Here is a 20,973-nt window from a genome sequence, read left to right as displayed (position 1 = left end):
GGGCTTCAGTTCTCAAAAAAATGATATCGGGGAACTGGAGAAAGTGCAGAGAAGGGCAACCAAACTGATAAGAGGCATGGAGGAGCTCAGCTATGAGGAAAGATTAGAGGAACTGAATTTATTCACTCTTGAGAAGAGGAGATTAAGGGGGGATATGATCTCCATGTATAAATACATAAGGGGAATATGATCTCCATGTATAAATACATAAGGGGGATATGATCTCCATGTATAAATACATAAGGGGGATATGATCTCCATGTATAAATACATAAGGGGGGATATGATCTCCATGTATAAATACATAAAGGGGGATATGATCTCCATGTATAAATACATAAGGGGGGATATGTTCTCCGTGTATAAATACATAAGGGGGGATTCGATCTTCATGTATAAATACATAGGGGGGGATATGATCTCCATGTATAAATACATAAGGGGGATATGATCACCATGTATAAATACATAAGGGGGGATATGATCACCATGTATAAATACTTAAGGGGGGATATGATCTCCATGTATAAATACTTAAGGGGGGATATGATCTCCATGTATAAATACATAAGGGGGAATCCATTTAGTGAACTTGGTGTAGATGTATTCAGGTTATTACAGAGAATAAAGGGGGCTCTCTATACATCTGGAGGTAAAAAGATTTAACCTCCTAATACGGAAAGGCTTCTTCGCAGTAAGAGCTGTGAAAATGTGGAATAGACTCCCTCAAGATCTAGTCCTGGCCAGCTCAGTAGATTGTTTTAAAAAAGAGATGGATGCATTCCTAAATGTGTGAAATATACCAGGATATTCGCATTTATAGGTAATACCAGCAGGTGTAGTTGATCCAGGGAATATCCAGCAATAACACCATGTATAGTTGATCCATAAAGTACCCAAATGCCTCCTGAGGGGATCAGAAAGGGTGCCCCCCCCCCCCCCCCCGAAGTAAAATGGATCATGCTTTATTGGGGATTTTTTGCCTTCCTCCGGATCAACTGCAGGTGTTGAATACTGGATATGGAGGTTTTGCAATTTGTTTTTCTGTTAGGTGAACTAGATGGCCTTGTGTATTTTTTCAACCTGTATAACTATGTATGTAAATCTTCCTATTATGTGTCTATAGGAGGGAAAAACGGCGTTGCATATGGCTACAGAAGGAGGGCACTTTGACTGCATTCGAATTTTGCTAGAAGCTGGGAGCGATCTCAACGTGCAGAATGAGGTAAAGTGATCCGTCCGGAGAGGGTGAAGGCAATATTTTTGAACGCTTTCTCAGCTGTGGTGCCGCTCTACAAACCGGAACCTTTCAGTATGAAATACTGTATGTTGGTAGGGACTAGTAAAGCAAAATAGAATCTCAAAATGGAATCTCAAAACAGAATCTTCAAAAAAGATTCTTCAAAAAAGGGTGGGTACTGCGCTCCGAGCCCACCCAGTTGTGTGACAATAGCGAATGAATATTCGCTATTTTCACAGTGAATGTCCTCCTTGCCAATCAGGAAGCAAATCGTAAGACCCGTTTCCCGATTGTCCAAAAGGACAGGCCATCCTATTGGCCACCGAGGAGGAGGGAGGAAACGGGACACAGAGGATACAGGCTGCCGCCGCCATCTCCCCCTGTCAGAAGAGGGTAAATGAGCTGGCGACGGGGGTGGGTGTGGGTATGGTGCGTGGTGCAGGGGGGGAGAATACGTGGTCAGGTCTGTCTGCCGCCACCCCCCCCCCCCCCCCCCCCCCGACCGATGGAGCAAAAGCCGCCACTGGTGGATATAGAAGAATAGTGGGCTAAGCCTACCTTCCAGCAGGCATCCCTTTCTGTTTAACCCATGTGGTCAAAACTGCATTTAAAAGAAGCCTTGCTTTGAGCACTGGGGTTGTTTTTCAGAGGTTGGGCTTGACCCCTTAGTTCCAGTGAAGGGAACTCTTAAGGCGTCATCATACCAAGACATATTGGACAATTTCATGCTCCCAACTTTGTGGGAACAGTTTGGGGATGGCCCCTTCCTGTTCCAACATGCAAGGTCCATAAAGACATGGATGAGAGTTTGAGGTGGAGGAACTTGACTGGTCTGCACATTCATCTTTGGGATGAATTAGAGTGGAGACCACCTCATCCGTGCCTGACCTCACAAATGCTCTTCTGGAAGGATGGTCAAACATTCCCATAGACACACTCCTAAACCTTGTGGACGGCCTTCCCAGAAGAGTTGAAGCTGTTATAGCTGCAAAGGGTGGACCAAACCGATTATAAACCCTACGGACTAATGCCCCGTACACATGGTCGGACATTGATCGGACATTCCGACAACAAAATCCTAGGATTTTTTCCGACGGATGTTGGCTCAAACTTGTCTTGCATACACACGGTCACACAAAGTTGTCGGAAAATCCGATCGTTCTGAACGCGGTGACGTAAAACACGTACGTCGGGACTATAAACGGAGCAGTGGCCAATAGCTTTCATCTCTTTATTTATTCTGAGCATGCGTGGCACTTTGTGCGTTGGATTTGTGTAGACACGATCGGAATTTCCGACAATGGATTTTGTTGTCAGAAAATTTTATATCCTGCTCTCAAACTTTGTGTGTCGGAAAATCCGATGGAAAATGTCCGATGGAGCCCACACATGGTCGGAATTTCCGACAACACGCTCCGATCGGACATTTTCCATCGGAAAATCCGACCGTGTGTACGGGGCATTAGACTGGGATACCATTAAATTGAATGTGCGTTTAAAGGCAGGCGTCCCTATACTTTTGACAATATAGTGTATATATAGACTACATTTTTGTTATACTGGAAAGAATAGTGATGAGTCATTTTCAGAATGTAATGACATTTCCAGCGCTTTGATGCTTCTTATCTCTAGTCTGATTTTTATAACTTCCTGAAATAGATCATTCTTTTTGACACATAGAGGTGAAATTACCTTAACAATCTTCCAGTAAACTGTATTACACATTACTGCAATGAGAATGTATAACTGTTAGCCAGTAGTTTACATCCTCCTCTGCCTCAAGAAAAAGTGTGATAAGAGAAAAAGATTGAGGAATATCTTCAATATTAGTGGGGGGGGAGGGGATCATACTAATACAGTAGAACATGTGACAGGTGGGAATAATACCCAGAACCTCCGTGCTGCAAGACAAACGTGCTAATCACAGAGCTCCAGATGTCGGTAAAGGCTAAACCAGCATCTGGAGACTTCATACTTACCCTCAACACGTTATCATTCCAGTACACATTTTGTTCTGCAGTACTAAGCCCTGAGGAAGGGGGACCCTTTGAATCCCCAAATGTGTTGGCTTTTTATGATTAGTCTGAATAAAATGTATTCTGGATTTATATTTTCTCGATTTCCTTCCTTACTTGAGCAAAAAGCCAACATTTTTGCCACCACTTCTGGGAAAGTTGCCTAAAGAGAATCCTTCCCTCTACATTGCCCAGAACCTGACTGAGAAGTCCTACTGCTTTACCAAATGTAGCAAAATCCCCACCTTTCTTCCAGTTCCTGAGTAGGGAGGTCTCCAATCTCTGAAGCCGAGGGCTCTGCTGAAAGCTGATCTTTTCTGTTTCCTGTCTGTGACATTAGGACATTGTCCCAAGTGCTGTAAAAAAAAAAAAAGTCTTCATATTTGGGCACTATTACACTTTATGGGATACTTGTAGTTTTCTTAGATAATGAAGGTCACCTATGAACCTTTGTTGACAAGGATGTTGGGTAACCTGAGAATATCCACATGGAAGTCAATGTAAGGGAACTATTTCCAGTTCATGTAGCTGACCCCTGTAAATAGAAAATAAATCAAATATTTTTTTAAATTGAAACTAGATTCATGTTGATGCTGGGTGAAACTAATACAGTGGTCTCCAAACTGCAGCCCTTTGCTTGCCTTTATCTGGCCGGCCTTTGGAGCCATATTACTCCCACTTACACATGGCACTAGTCCTCCCATTGACACCAATGACGGGCACTATTCCTTCCACTGATACCAACAATGGGGCACTATTCCTCCCATTGACACCAATAATGGGCACTATTCCTTCCATACTGATACCAATGATGGAGCACTATTCCTCACACTGATGCCAATGATGGAGCACTAGTCCTCCCATTGACACCAATGATGGAGCACTAGTCCTCCCACTGATACCAATGGTGGGACACTATTCCTCCCACTGATTCCAATGGTGGGACACTATTCCTCCCACTGATACCAATGATGAGACACTATAACTCCCAATGATGCCAATGATGAGCACTATTCCTCCCATTAACACCAATTATGAGCACTATTCCTTCCACTGATACCAATGATAGGGCACTATTCAACCCACTGATACCAATGATGGGGCACTATTCCTCCCACTGATACCAATATTAGGGCACTATTCCTCCCACTGATGCTGATGATGAGGCACTATTCCTCCCACTGATGCTGATGATGAGGCACTATTCCTCCCACTGATACTGATGATGGGGCACTATTTCTCCCACTGATACCAATGATGGGGCACTATTCCTCCCACTAATACCAATGATAGGGCACTATTCCTCCCACTAATACCAATGATGGGGCACTATTCCTCCCACTAATACCAATGATGGGGCATAATTCCTCCTACTGGTATCAATAATTTGGCACTATTACTCCCATTATTACCAATAACGGGGTACTATTCCTCCAAATAATACCCATGACTGGGGGAACTATTTCTCCCACTGTTACTAATGATGGGGCACTATTCCTTCCACTAATACCAATGATGGGGCACTATTCTTCTCACTAATACCAATGATGTGGCACTATTCATCCCAGTAATACCAACAATGGGGCACTATTCTTCCCACTAATTCCAATGATGGGACATTATTCCTCCCACTATTACCAATGATGGGGTACTATTCCTCCCACTATTACCAATGATGGGACACTATTCCTCCTACTAATACCAGTGATGGGGCATAATTTCTCCTATTGACCACAGATGCTATTTTTCATTTTTTACACCACCTGACCACCAAGCCTGAGATATTGTTGACTCCCACTGATTCTGGGGCATTTTCTCCTCTCATTGGCCACAGTCCAGCCCCCCTGAAGTCCGAAGAATAGTAAAATTGACCTTTGTTTAGAAAGACTGGACACACCTGAACAAGAATGTGTTTGAAAAAAGATGCAACATTGAATAATACCTATGATAATGTTTTCAGATATTCTGTACACAAACGCTGTCTGCGGGAACCAATGTAAAATCTCCATTTTTCTTTTCACAGAAAGGAATGAACTGCCTTCACTATTGTGCTTTCCATGGACTGGAGGAAGTTGCAAGGACCCTCATTGATGCAGGAATTCATATCAATGCAGTAAACAATGTGAGTGGTGAGCAGGATATTAGATGTACCCTTACGATCAAGTGAAGTTCAAGATGTGTGGTTATGGATCTATGTAAGCGCTAGGGGCCCTATTTATTATACATTATTTATGTATGTATATGCAGTGGGGAAAATAATTATTTGAACCCCTGCCGATTTTGTAAGTTTGCCCACTTACAAAGAAATGAAGGGTCTATAATTTTTATCATAGGTGTATTTTAAATGATAGAGACAGAATATCAACCAAAACTCCAGAAAAAAAATGATACAAATGTTAGAAATTGAGTTGCAGTTCAGTGAGTAAAATAAGTATTTGATCCCCTACCAACCAACAATAATTCTTGCTCCCAGAGACTGGCTACAGTAGGTGCTCATGTGGTACACAGATTAGTCCTGTCGATATAAGAAGGTGCTCCTAACGACAACTCATTATGTGTATAAAAGACACCCGTCCACAGAATCTTTCTTCCATTCCAACCTCACCATCGTGGGCAAGACCAAAGAGCTGTCAAAGGACGTCAGGGACAAGATTGTAGACCTGCACAAGGCTGGAATGGGATACAAGAAGCTTGGTGAGAAGGAGACAACTGTTGGAGCGATTATTCGCAATGGAAGAAATACAAAATAACCATCAATCGGCCTCAGTCTGGAGCTCCATGCAAGATTTCGCCTCATGGGATAAGGATGAACATGAGAAAAGTGAGGGATCATCCCTGAACTACACGGGAGGAGCTTGTGAATGATATCAAGACAGTTGGGACCACAGTCACCAAACAAACCATTGGTAGCACAATACGCTGCCATGGACTGAAATCCTGCAGCGCCCGCAAGGTCCCCCTCCTCAGGAAGACACATGTACAGGACCATCTGAAGTTTGATAATGAACATCTGAATGATTCAGAGAAGGATTGGGAGAAAGTGCTGTGGTCAGATGAGACCAAAATTGAGCTCTTTGGCATTAACGCCACTCTCTGTGTTTGGAGGAAGAAAAATGCTGACTATGACCATAAGAGCGCCATCCCTACAGTCAAGCACAGAGGTGGAAACACTATGCTTTGGGGCTGTTTCTCTGCTAAAGGTACAGACTGACTTGGCCTCATTGAAGGGCCAATGGACGGCGCCATGTATTGTAAAATCTTGGATGAGAACCTTCTCCCCTCAGCCAGAACACTGAAGATGGGTTGTGGATGGGTATTCCAGCATGACAATGACCAAAAACATACCTCCAAGGCAACAAAAGAGTGGCTCAAGAAGAAGTACATTAAGGTCATGAGAAGGAAGGAAGGGGGAAGCGCCACCTGAGTGCAGTATCACAAGGGGTTTATTTAAACAACGGTTAAAAACACAACATGTAATCTAAAAGAAGGCTTGTCGTTAGCTGTCTTGTCCGCCAGAAGGTCCTAAGCCCTTACGCCTGCATGGTCAGCCGGGTTCAGGCTCCCTTGGAAGCAGTGTGGAGGGAATGGAAGAACCTGTGGTACATAGGAAGTCCACGCCAAACCAGCATGGAACTCTCGGGTGAACATAATGTCGCCAGGAGAGGACAGAGTTGCTGGAATAAAACAGGCTCCCCATTCCTTCCTTCTTGTGTTTTGTTTACAGAGCTGACTCAACTCTGAGGACAGCAGCCCCACAGTGCTTCACAACCTGTGCCCTGGCATCAGAGACTATCATTACCATCTCAGCAGCTATTGCTGCATATTTGCCTGAACTACTGTCCAGCATATCCTCCATGCGCCTGACTTTATGACATTAAGGTCATGGAGTGGCCTAGCCAGTCTTCTAACCTTGATCATATAGAAAATTTATGGAGGGAGCTGAAACTTCGAGTTCCCAAGAGACACCCAAGAAACCTTAAGGATTTAAAGAAGACCTGTAAAGAAGAGAGGACCAAAATCCCTCCTCAGATGTGTGCAAACCTGGTCACCAACTACAAGAAACGTCTGATCTCTGTGCTTGCCAACAAGGGTTGGGGATCAAATACGTATTTTACTCTTAACTTATAACATTTGTATAGTGTGTTTTTTTTTTCTGGATTTTTGGTTGATATTGTGGTGCTATTATTTAAAATACACCTATGATAAAAATTATAAACCCTTCATTTCTTTGTTAGTGGGCAAACTTACAAAATCTGCAGGGGATCAAATTATTATTTTCCCCCCACTGTACAGTGGATGGTCGTTCAGGTGAGATATGGCTCAATATTCCCAATCCAGGCAGCAATCATCCAATAAAGGTGTTTAGTCCAAAGTCATTATTAGCACTTGAAAGCTTTAGTGTTGAATAGCTAAATGAGGTATATAATGGCTGAGTTGCTAAGTAGTTCCATTACTCGGACCAGGGCCCCAGCTGTTCAGTTATCAAAGGGCACAGCAGGGGTATATGAGAAACAGCCAAGATTATAAAGTAGCTAATTGTGATTTCCTTTTACTACCCCCCCCCCAACCCTATTTTACATAATGAGTTCTAATAAATTGCTGATGCGTGTATTAAGCAAAGGAACATTAGTGTAATGAGATCTGAATATACCATATTGGTATTACCTATGTAGTTGGTAACCCAGTACCAGGGTGATGTGTTTTAGACAATATGGATTCTGCTATTCACTGTCAATATAGAATGTCTGAGTTATGTCTAATCAATGAATCCTTGTCTAATCAATGAATTCTTATCTAATCAATGAATCCTTGTCTAATAAACAGATTCTTGTCTTTTCAATAAATGATTGTCTAATCAATGAATTCTTGTTGAATCATTGAATTCTTATTTAATCAATAGATGTGTGTCTAACCAGTGGATGTTTGTTTGTTTAAATAATAAATTATTGTTTAATCAATGGATTCTTCTCTTATCAATGAATTGTTGTCTAATCATTGAATCCTTGTCTAATCAATGAATCCTTGTCTAATCAATGGATTCTTGTCTAATCAATGGATCCTTGTCTAATCAATGGATCTTTGTCTAATCAATGGTTCCTTGTCTAATCAATGGATTCTTATCTAATCAATGGATCCTTGTCTTTTCAATGAATTCTTGTCTTATCAATTAATTATTTTCTAATCAACGGATGTTTGTCTAATTAATTAATTCTTATGTAATCAATGGATCCTTGTCTAATCAGTGGATCATTGTCTAATCAATAGATCCTTGTCTAATCAATGGATTCTTGGCTAATCAATGGATCCTTGCCTAATCAATGGATCCTTGTCTAAACAATAGATTCCTGTCTAATCAATACATTCTTATGTAATCAATGGATCCTTATCTAATCAATGGATCCTTATCTAATCAATGGATTCTTATCTAATCATTGGATTCTTATCTAATCAATGGGTTCTTGTCTTATCAATGAATTCTTGTCTTATCAATGAATTATCTTCTAATCAACGGATGTTTGTCTAATTAATTCTTATGTAATCAATGGATCCTTGTCTAATCAATGGATTCTTGACTAATCAATGGATCCTTGTCTAATCAATGGATCCTTGTCTAATCAATACATTCTTGTGAAATCAATGGATCCTTGTCTGATCAATGGATTCTAGTGTAATCAATGGATCCTTGTCTAATCAATTAATTCTCCTATAATGAATTAATTCTAGTCTAATCAATAAATCCTTGTCTAATCAGTGGATTCTTGTCTAATCAATTTATTTTGTATATTCATTGAATTCTTGTCTAATCAATGAATTTTTCCTCCAGCAAAAGTCAAGTGCTCTGCACATCGCAGTCCTGCAGAATTTCCCAGCCATGGTGAAGCTCCTCATTGACTGTGAATGTGACCTGGATCTCACAGATTACGTAAGTTTTATGACTGTTGGCTCTCCTTTGTGTTCTAATGTTACCTTTTTTAAAATATCAGATTTTGGTATCAGTGAGGAACTACCTACCTTGGTGTTGAGCGGACACGCACTACATAAAATGTGACTTGCAGCAGCTTTGATGTTAACCCTTCATAATGCAGTGAGAAGGACAATAGGACACCTCATGTAAAGCTGTAATTGATGTATTCCAACACAGAAATGTGAAATATTCCTACACTGGAACAGAAACAACTGAGTGGGTTCCATGACCCTTTTTAAAGTTTTTTTTAAAAAACTAACACAGTTTTTCAGGACAGGCTTTTCGGGTATGTGTCCTTCAGGCCGGGTTCACACTATTGAGAATCGGATACAATAGCAGGAGAATGTGACAGACTCTCTATGGATCCGGTTCACATATCTCCGATGTGGCCCCGGTGCGAATTTACACAGGAGTTCTGTGCGTCTTTTGGTTCCTTTTCAGGTTCGAATTCAGCCCAAAATTCAGGCTGAAATCGGACCTGAAACGGTGAACCAGGACACACCGGACTCCTGCTGGGAGCCGCATCGGCATCCAGTGTGAACCCAGCCTCAAGGTCAGCCTCAAGGTCAGTATCGGGGACAGTACTCAATTGTTTCTGTCACAAGTGCACTAATGCGGCTACAACCACCCTACACTGAAATAATAATATCTGCTTTATATCTGAAAGACAAATCTATTCATTAAGATAAAATGGGAGTTGCAGAAATGTCATCCTTTATGAGTCTGTAAAAGTGAAAACTTGTTTAAGCATTTTTTTTTTACCTTAAAGCGATACGAAAGTCTTGTTTTTTTTGTTTTTTTTCCCTTTTAAAAATAACAAACCTGTTAGTGCCGGTTCACACAGGGGCGACTTGTCAGGCGACCTAGCCGCCTGACAATTCGCCTCCCGTTCTGTACTACGGAACCGTTCTAATAGGAGCGACGCAAGTCGCTCCGACTTAGAAAAAGGTTCCTGTAGTATTTTTGGGGAGACTTCAGGCGAATTGCATTGACTTCTATACAGAAGTCGTTTTGCAAGTCGCCGCTGAAGTCGTGTGCAGGTCCCCTCGGTGAGGCGACCTGCAAGTCGTGCCGCCCCTGTGTGAACCGGCACTTATGCCCCGTACACACGGTCGGATTTTCCGATGGAAAATGTCCGATCGGAGCGTGTTGTCGGAAATTCCGACCCTGTGTGGGCTCCATCGGACATTTTCCATCGGATTTTCCGACACACAAAGTTGGAGAGCAGGAGATAAAATTTTCCGACAACAAAATCCGTTGTCGGAAATTCCGATCGTGTGTACACAAATCCGACGGACAAAGTGCCACACATGCTCAGAATAAATAAAGAGATGAAAGCTATTGGCCATTGCCCCGTTTATAGTCCCGACGTACGTGTTTTACGTCACCGCGTTTAGAACGATCGGATTTTCTGACAACTTTGTGCGACCGTGTGTATGCAAGACAAGTTTGAGCCAACATCCGTCGGAAAAAATCCTAGGATTTTGTTGTCGGAATATCCGATCAATGTCCGGCCATGTGTACTCCCTATAATACTTACCTCCTCTGTGAAGTGGTTATGCACAAAGCAGCCCTGATCCTCCTCTTGTCGGGTCCCTCTTCGGCTTTCCTGGCCCCTCCCTCCTGGTAAGTGTCCCCACAGGAAGCAGCTTGCAATGGGGGCAACCGAGCCGAGCCACAGCTCAGTATGTCCATTCAGACCCTTTCTCTCCTCAATGGCTCCCCAACTTTGACAGCAGCGGGAGCCAATGGCGCCGTGCTACTGTCTCAGCCAATGAGGAGGGGAGTCCCGGGCAGCTGAGTCTCTCAAGTAACATCGCTGGATCTAGATGGACCTCAGGTATGTACAAGGGGGGCTGAGGGGGGGGGGGCTGTTGCACACACACAAGGCTTTTTATCTCAAAGCGGAGTTCCACCCAAAAGTCGAATTTCCGCTTATTCATCTCCTCCCCCCTTCCGGTGCCACATTTTGCACCGTTCGGGGGGGGGGGGGGGGGGGTTGGGGCTGGAACAGGGACCTGTTTTTGAATGGTCCCCTTCCCCACTTCTGGAGACGGTGCCACAGCGAAGCTCAGCCCCCCTCCTAATTCCTCTGTCGTCGGACCAATTAGAGAGCGCAGCACGCTTCGTGCATGCACAGTGGGGAACCGGCTGTGAAGCTGAAAGGCTTCACTGCCAGGTTCCCTTACTGGCAATGGCGGCGGCTGCACCCGACATCCGATCCGAAGATGGGGTGCTGACATCGCGGGCTCCCTGGACACGTAAGTGTCCATATACAGTATTAAAAGTCAGCAGCTACAGTACTTGTAGCTGATGACTTGAAATTTTTTGTGGGGTGGGCGGACCTCCGCTTTAAAGTGGTTGTAAACCCTTTACAACCACTTTAACCTACAGGTAAGCCTAGATTAAGGCTTACCTGTAGGTGCTTGAAATATCTCCCAGACCTGCACGGTCTAGGAGCTATTTGCAAATCGCCGTAGGGCGATTTCTTCTGCGCATGCGCCAGAGTTAGAAAGGGCACGCTGTGCCGTTTCTAGCTCGGGTCGTGCCGTTAAAGGCGGCTTCTGCGCGCATGTGTAGGAGTGACGTTATGCGTTGTCGCGTGACTCCGGCCAGTCACAGAGCCGGAGTTCGCGGCCCCGGAAGGAAGAGGGGTGTTGAATGGACGCTTGCTGCTAGCGAGGAAGACGGGGACATCGCGGGCTTCTCCTGATGGTAACTGTCACATAATGGGCTACTGTGCGATGCATGGTAGCCCATTATGCTTTACCTTTGCAGGGAAACAAAGAGGAAGTAAAACCCATCAGGGTTTACTTCCTCTTTAATGCATAGAATGCATTAAGAGAAAAAACCTTCTGCCTTTACAACCACTTTAATGCAAGGAATGCATTAAAGGAGAATTACAGCCAAAGCTAATTTGGCTGTACATTTATAGATCACAGGAGTGCAATTTGTTCTGCACTCCTGTGACCCATTTTCAGCAGGGAAAATTGAGAACAATTGTGACCTGGCAAAACTTAGCAAAGGCATGCTTCCATCCCTAATATATGAAAATATATGGAGATTTGTATATGTGTGTGTGTGTGTATATGTGTATATATATATATATATATATATATATATATACACCGGTATATACCGGTGTATATATATATATATATATATATATATATACCGGTGTATATATATTTATTTATTTATTTATTTCAGGTACTTATATAGCGCCGTCAATTTACGCAGCGCTTTACATATACATTGTACATTCACATCAGTCCCTACCCTCAAGGAGCTTACAATCTAAGGTCCCTAACTCACATTCATACATACTAGGGACAATTTAGACAGGATCCAATTAACCTACCAGCATGTCTTTGGAGTGTGGGAGGAAACCGGAGTACCCGGAGGAAACCCACGCAGGCACAGGGAGAACATGCAAACTCCAAGCAGGTAGTGTCGTGGTTGGGATTCGAACCAGTGACCCTTCTTACTGCTAGGCGAGAGTGCTACCACTATACCACTGTGCCACCCTATATAAAATATATGTGTGTGTATGTGTGTATATATATATATATATATATATATATATATATATATATATATATATATATATATATATATATATATATATATATATATATATATATATATATATATATATATATATATATATATATATATATATATATATATATATATATATATATATATCAGTAATGAAATGCATATGATCTACTTTAATTCAATTAGATGTCACAATCACGTGAAATACAAGAACGATGGACACATAATAAATCAAATTCATAATGGTAATAATAATCATAATAATACTGAAAGTAATAATAATGATATATAAAGTATCAAACAATTTTTATTCAATAAATAATTAACATAAAATATTTGATACAGGTAATCAGTAAACAATAATTGATAAGAATCTAAATGGCAATAATCATAATTTATAGATTAAATGCAGAAGGATAACATACATCCAATATAAGTCAATACATGAAATTTAAAACTCAAAATTCATCAAAAGAACCGACTTGTCTTGACACCCTTTATCGGAGACTCTGCACATTCCATAGCCTGTAGCCAATCATCAGGAGTGAAAAATGCAAGACTATACTGAAAAATGAATAAATACATGACTGTTAATATATAATCCCCTCTAGGAAGGAGGAACATACAAACAGCTGGTCAGTCACTTACGAATCGGCTCAGAGGCTGTGCCCAGCTTCTGAATGGGGATAGGATGGGTCCGGGCAGTGTGTCTCACCCGGGGTTTAGGCGGTAGACCCCCCAATCCCCCCCCCCCTCCCTCCAAGAGGAGGAGGAGGGGCCAGGGAAACAGCCAAGGGGTGTACAAGACCCCCACAGCACAGTCCCTGAGTGTATGTTGCATGCACTCAGCATACTGTCAATACCTCAAAAACAATGTGTAAACGGGATCTAGGTAAACCATTCAGTACACAACAACGACAACACATCCTCAGGTTTACATACAAATCCTCTATCTGCACGAAAGTGCAAGAAATAGCTTTAAAATTCTCACTAGATGGTATAGAATGGCGGTGCGATTGCATAAAATATTCCCTACAACTTCTGATCAATACTGGAGATGCCAAGAGGAACGGGGTACCATCCTCCATATTTTTTGGACCTGTCCCAAACTAGAACATTTCCGGAAGGAGATAAAATGCATTGCCAAAAAATTCACAGAACGGCCAATACCAGATGACCCGCCCTTTTTCTTTCTCCATGCCTCCAATACCCCTGGGGAAATATACAAAAAATCCATCATACACCACCCCTTAGACGCCGCTAAAGCATGCATTCCTCTTACATGGAAATCCCCACAACCCCCGACAGTAGGAATGTGGCTTTGAAAAGTAGGGGAAATTAAACAAGCTGGAGGACTTGGTTCTTTCAGCACACTATCCACAAGAGCGCTACTCCAAGACTTGGTCACCCTGGAACATTTTTATCTTCTCTGATGAGGGTAGGGCCCTCCTTGACTGTGATCTGGCCGACTAAAACAATCCTACCAGCCACAGACCCTACTTAATAATCTTGAAGATACAATATAGAATCTCCCCCTGCCGCCTCTCTGTTCTGTGATCTCACACATGGTATATCTCCACCCCCCCCCCCTTCCTACACCTTACCCTCTCCCCATTCCTTACCCACCCTCTTACTCTTTTGCTTTCTCTCATGCTCTCCTTTCCTTTCTCTCTACATGGACCAGTGCTAGATGGGTCCATGCTGTCTGTCCACTATTTAAAAACTAGAAAACTGATTTGGGCTGGTTCCGAGACCTTACCCCCCACCGGAAAATGCTGAAGTTGTGGTAATGACCCACCTTGAGTAAACCCGGTTCCGAGGTACTACCTATTGCATCACTGATTTGGAATATGTAAGACATCTCAGGTTATTAATAGACATAATGTCACCCTGATTCTGTAATGTGACAATTTATGCAAAGCATATGTGAAATGATGTATAATGTACCATACTGTATGTGCTTAGATGTATGTCTCTGAACCATGTCCTTTGACTGACTAAAAATAAAAAATTTGTAAAAAAAAAAAAAATGTGTAAAACCATGTATCACTAGGGACATATCATGGTAAAATAGTACAAATGAAAAGGATAAAAAGGTGTGGCTGGTGTATGAAATGAGTGAATCACCTGTGTGCCCACACAGGAATGGTTGTGTGAATGTGTGAAAAATGATGCGCCTGTGTGAATATGTGCCCGTGAAAAGAGACTAATAAAGTAAGGCAACGATGGCAATTGATGATAAAAAAATAGATAAAAAATTGTGGACAGGTAGACTAGACACTCCAGTAGGAGTGCATGATGAGCAACAACAATGTGTTTGTATGCATGTATGAATAAATACCTATGAAGAAAGACCCTATAAAATGAGAGCAATGATGTAATCAAAAAGGTTATGAATAGGTAGACTGGACACACTCCAGTAGGAGTGCATGGTGAACAAACACACAATGTGTTTGCATATGTTATGCCGCGTACACACGACTGGATTTTCCGTCAGAAAAACCATCCAATTCAAGCTTGCCTTGCATACACACGGTCACACAAAAGTTCTCTGAACTTTCGACCGCCAAGAACGCGGTGACGTAGAACACTACGACGAGCCGAGAAAGTGACGTTCAGTGCCTCCGAGCAGGCGTCGAATTGTTTCCAAGCATGCGTAGGAATTTTTGCGCGTCGGAATTTGTACAGACGATCGCATTTTCGGATAGACACTTTTTCCGACTGAAAAATTGAGAACCTGCTCTCAATCTTTTGCTGGCAGAAATTCCGCCAGCAAAAGCCCGATGGAGCGTACACACGGTCGCATTTTCCGACCAAAAGCTCCCATCGGTCTTTTGCTGGCCGAATTTCCGATCGTGTGTACGCGGCATTAGCCTCAATTACCTGGTGGTGTAAGAGTGCCGTGAGTGGTGTCCTGTCCTGGTGGTGGGAGCATGGGCTGTGATGTGCTGGCTGGCCCCGGCTGTTATAACCCCAGGTGGAGGGCGGGTTCCCGCCAACGTCATACCTGATCGTCAATGCAGTGCCGAGGAGGCGAGGAATCCAGAATTTTCAGCAGACAGCCGGCTGAAGCCAGTCCAGGTTCGGGCAAGATCATGACAATGATGTCGGGATCCACCATCACCCGGCTGCTCCCACCCCCTCCACAGCTCAGTGCTCCAGTGAGCGTGAGGGAGCAGAGCAGAGAGCAATGACTGACAGTCACCAGCTCTCTGCTCGGGGAGCTATGAGAACTGAGCGATCGGCGGTGTTTGATCGCTCGGTTCTCAGTGTTAGAGCCGACAGGGGACAGATGCAGCATCGGACCGATGCTTCCACCTAGGTTAGTATGATTCTGCAAAAATGTATGATTCTTTTACGGTAAAAAATGTTTAGGCTTTATAACCACTTTAATGGTGAGGACGACTTTTATTCACATCTGGTCCTCATGGCTTTGTTGTCCTCGCAGAGGTTGCAGACTCCTCTTCATATTGCGGCAGAACATGGACGGCAGGACATGGCGGAAATGATACTCATTGCGGGTGTAAATCTGAAGCTACAGGACAAGGTATACAATGGCAAAAGTTAGAGTGACACCATAGGATTGGTTTACACAGATCACCTACACTGACTGTTCTCCTTTCCAGCAAGGAAAAACATCTCTTGACGTGGCTGCTCGAGGAAATCACATAAACCTGGCAGATATGATCATCAAGGCAGACAGATTCTACAAATGGGAGAAGGTACAGAATGCGCTCTGCATTTATATTATGTATTATTACTCTGCAAGTTGTGATATGCAACCAATCATCTGAGTGGTTATTTAGGGGGAGCAGTGACTTAACAGGTGGCAGCTACGGTGGAAGGGGCCCCATTAGGGGGCCTTATGAGCAGAGCCGGGACAAGATCATCCAGTGCCCAGGGCAAAGATGGCAAATTGCGCCCCCTCTCCCCCTTCATTATGTGCAAGCTTATGAGGATGAGGGGGAGAGAGAGCACAGCCCGCACCTACTCCCGGCTCTCTCCTTATTGTTTCCAGTGCTGGCCTGACAGAAGTAGTGATGCCGCTGTCACTACTCCTGTCAGCCTTATAGTAGAAGCAACTTGCGGTGCCTCCATTCCTACAATGCACACTGCGCCCAGGACAGCCACCCCTTTTGCCCACCCCTTCTCCCGGCCCTGCTTATGAGGCATCTTAAACATACAAAATCTGCATGAAGATAATACATATCAATCACTGTATTAGTAAAAGAGAAGAATGGGTTTTTGTTTTGTTTTTTGATTTATACTTACCTAGGTGGATGCTGCATCTGTCCCCCGGTGGCTCTAACACGGAGAACCGAGCGATTGAACACCGCCGAATGCTCGGTTCTCACACCTCCCCGAGCAGAGAGCTGCTGACTGTCAGTCACCGCTCTCTGCTCTGCCCCCACCTCGCTCACTGAAGCGCTGAGCTGTGGAGAGGGCGGGGGCGGCCGGTTTAGGCTCTCATCGGCTTGCTGAGAGGCTGAGCCGGGTGTCGGTCCAGGTATCTGGGCGGATCCCAACTCCATGGTTGTGATGACAGAGTCTGGACCGACTTCTGTGATGTCAGCAGAGAGACTTCAGCCCGCTGTCTGCTGAAAACCGGTCACAGGAGTGCAAAAAGAACTGCACTCCTTCAGGGGTGCGCTATGTACAGAGTGCAGAGTTCAGGAGTGCGCTATGTACAGAGTGCAGGGTTCAAGAGTGCGTTATGTACAGAGTGCAAGGTTCAGGGGTGCGCTATGTACAAAGTGCAGAGTTCAAGAGTGTGCTATGTACAGAGTACAGGGCTCAGGGGTGCGCTATGTACAGAGTGCAGGGTTTGGGGGTGCGCTGTGTACAGCGTGCAGGGTTCAAGAGTGCGCTATGCACTGAGTACAGGGATCAGGGGTGCGCTATGTACAGAGTGCAGGGTTCAGGGGTGTGCTGTGTACAGCGTGCAGGGTTCAAGAGTGCACTATGTACAGAGTGCAGGGTTCAAGAGTGCGCTACGTACAGAGTACAGGGTTCCGGAGTGCACTATGTACAGAGTGCAGGGTTCAGGATTGTGCTATGTGTAGAGTACAGGGTATAGGGATGCACAGTGTGCAGTGTTCAGCTCTCTTCCACAGGCTTCCCACATCTCACTTCCACCCCTCCTCAGCTCTAACCTTTACACCACTCTCACCCATCCCTCACCTCTGCACACACCTCCCTCTGCAATCCTCAACCCCTCTCCCAAAAAAAAAATCCTAACTAAGCTTTTCAAAAAAGTCCAGTTCTAGTACCTCCCGGCAGTGTAGGCGGCTCTACCTCTCTCTCTCACTTGCAGCAAGATCATTGGTTGCCATCTTTGCACTTGAGCACGGACAGGGATCACAGTGCCAGCCTACCATGTGATGCCCCATCCCACCTGTGACCACACTGCACCTGCACTGCATCTTCCTTGTCCCCGCTGTGGGTGCAGGGCAGGCAAGGATCTGTGAGAGCCACCGAGAGGAAAGCTGTCCTTGAAAAACAGATGGCTTCTGTCTACAAGCAACAGTGGAAAGCGGAAAGCGAGAGCTGGACCTGAGTTCCGCCACATCACGGCTGTAAAAAAGCCCTGGGTGCAAGGGCCACGTGAAATGGCATGGGGGGGGGGCGCATTTGGTCCGCGGGCCTTGTGTTTAACACATGATTTAGAGATACTTTAGGTTAGAATCTGTGACAGTAGGAGGTTCCCCGGGGGAGGGGGGCGCCATTATAATTTTGCCCCATGACCTGTAAGTATGCCCCTTAGGGAGAAATATTAGTGGTAGATTTACGTGTGTTTTCTCCCTCGCCATAGGACAATATGAACAGTGACTCTGACTCCTGGGTGGCCAGACACCTGACCTTCAAACAAGACCATCGCCTAGAGACACAACACATCCGATCCGTCATCTGGAGGCTGGCAACTAAATACCTAAAACCCAACGAATGGAAGAAGCTGGCGGTGTACTGGAAGTTCACAGATGCGCACATCCGGGCACTAGAGCAGCAATGGACGGGTAAAGGGAACAGTGCCTGGTTCTGATGTACAGAATGGAGTAGAGAATTAGAGCTGAAATGCTGAACATCATTGACCATGATGACCATAAAACTCCAAAATTTCTAATGATATGAGAATCCTAAAGCTGTAGTAAACTGCTGAAAAAAAATAATCTGCAAGACAATAGCATAATGTGCTAGTAGTATGCATCGTATACTACCGGAGCCATGCGGGAGCCCTCCATGCATGGGAGCCCTCCATTCCGGCACAATACGCCAGACCTTCAGAACGCATGCATCGGGAGATATTCAGCGGCTGCATGCAGGCTGAATATCTCCCAAGCCGTGCAGGTTTAGGAGACATTCATTTTACCTACAGGTAAGCCTTATTATTCGTAAATTTGAAAATCCGAATTTCTGAATTAGTAATTTTCGAAATTTCCGAATTTTCGGATTTTCGAGTTTCGAATTTACGGATTTTAAAATTTTCGGAAATTCGGAATTTGAAAATTAGAAAATCCCAAAATTCGAAAATCTGAAAATTCAAAAACAATCTGATTCTCCTTTTGGAAGTGGCGCCTCAATAATCACCAGCAGCTCCAAGCAGACATAAAAAGACAAGAGCGCTTCCAATAGTGCACTACCTGGGTGTAAATCAGAACAAACCTCACCACCCAAGCTTCATAGATGAATGTTCATTAAATTAATTAATGTGAGTGCAATTTATGAAGCTGGGGCGGTGAGGTTTGTTCAGATTAACACCCAGGTTTCCACTATTGGAAACGCTCTTCTCTTTTTATGTCTGCTTGGAGCTGCTGGTGATTATTGAGGAGCCACTTTCAAAGGAGAATCACATTGTGTCCAGAGCATATTTGACCCTGTTTAGGGTCTAAGAAGGAGGTGAGCTTGTATTTCACCTAGTGAAGGGATCACAAGTCACGGAGTGTAATTTTGCTGTTTGCACGTTTTTTACGTGCAGAGTTCAGGGGTGCGCTATGCACAGAGTGCACAGTTTTATATGACAAAGTTTGCAGTACACCGTCTATAAGAAGCATTGGCGGATTGGCGGCTGGAGGGTTCTTCTTTTGGGGGGGGGGGGCGGCAAATAAATACCCTAACACCCCCCCCCCGATGACTCAACTTGGCTCTGACAGCACAACCCCCCCCCCCATGGGTGTCCTCTCATGGAGTGCGGGCAGCGGCGGCTCCGGTGTACGCTCCTTCAGCTTCCTCCACTATGTTTCTCTCATCCAGTAGGATCGCCTGACGCTTTGGCCAGTCGGGAAACAGGTTTCACGACCTGCCTCCTGATTGGCGGGGAGTAACTTTAGTGTGAAAATAGTGAAAAATGAATTCGCTATCGTCACACAACTAGGTGGGCTCGGAGGGCAATGCTCTGTGCTTAGAGGCCACCCTTTTTTGAAGCCTATTAGAGCCTCTGGCTCTGATCATGCTTCAAAAAAAACTCCCACCCCGCAGTGGAATCCATGGTCTGGCTCTCTGATATGTAGATCAGTGGACCAGACGCATGGATAAGGGGGACGGCGCCCGTGCGCCCTCCATGGACGGGTTGCCAGTGATGAGAAGACTTTCATATATTCATTCTTATTATTTATGGATTTTTTATGAATTTCTATGAATTGTATGCACTAGATTATGTAATTTCTAATTGCTGTCTGGGGCCGGGAGAATTAACCCTTACAGAAGCGCCCTCATCCCTCCAAGTTGTAACGGGATGATGCCTGCAACTGTAGTAGTAGTAGGAGGAGTAATAGTAGTAGTAGAAGGAGGAGGAGGAGTAATAGTAGTAGTAGGAGGAGGAGTAATAGTAGTAGTAGGAGGAGGAGTAATAGTAGTAGTAGGAGGAGGAGTAATAGTAGTAATAGGAGGAGGAGTAATAGTAGTAGTAGAAGGAGGAGGAGCAATAGTAGTAGTAGGAGGAGGAGTAATAGTAGTAGGAGGAGGAGGAGTAATAGTAGTAGTAGTAGAAGGAGGAGGAGGAGTAATAGTAGTAGTAGTAGAAGGAGGAGGAGGAGTAATAGTAGTAGTAGTAGAAGGAGGAGGAGGAGTAATAGTAGTAGTAGTAGAAGGAGGAGGAGGAGTAATAGTAGTAGAAGGAGGAGGAGTAATAGTAGTAGAAGAAGGAGGAGGAGTAATAGTAGTAGTAGAAGGAGGAGGAGGAGTAATAGTAGTAGAAG

At 44.1% G+C, this 20,973-nt stretch overlaps 1 protein-coding gene across 3 annotated transcripts in view; it reads left to right on the top strand.

Annotated features, from left to right (window-relative positions):
• ANKDD1A (ankyrin repeat and death domain containing 1A) overlaps window positions 1–20,973 on the top strand; it is a 114,156-nt gene that overhangs the window by 84,597 nt on the left and 8,586 nt on the right. For all 3 annotated transcript variants that reach the window (XM_073618348.1, XM_073618350.1, XM_073618349.1), the window contains 6 exons: window positions 1,127–1,225; window positions 5,279–5,377; window positions 9,080–9,178; window positions 16,230–16,328; window positions 16,408–16,503; window positions 18,594–18,795. In XM_073618348.1, the coding sequence (XP_073474449.1) occupies window positions 1,127–1,225; window positions 5,279–5,377; window positions 9,080–9,178; window positions 16,230–16,328; window positions 16,408–16,503; window positions 18,594–18,795 (694 nt within the window). The remainder of the gene's footprint in view (window positions 1–1,126; window positions 1,226–5,278; window positions 5,378–9,079; window positions 9,179–16,229; window positions 16,329–16,407; window positions 16,504–18,593; window positions 18,796–20,973) is intronic.

Source organism: Aquarana catesbeiana, linkage group LG03, assembly GCF_042186555.1.
Source record: "Aquarana catesbeiana isolate 2022-GZ linkage group LG03, ASM4218655v1, whole genome shotgun sequence".
NCBI classification, from domain to species: domain Eukaryota; kingdom Metazoa; phylum Chordata; class Amphibia; order Anura; family Ranidae; genus Aquarana; species Aquarana catesbeiana.
The sequence above is the reverse complement of the archived record's forward strand: the minus strand, read 5'-3'. Positions and strand labels throughout refer to the sequence as shown.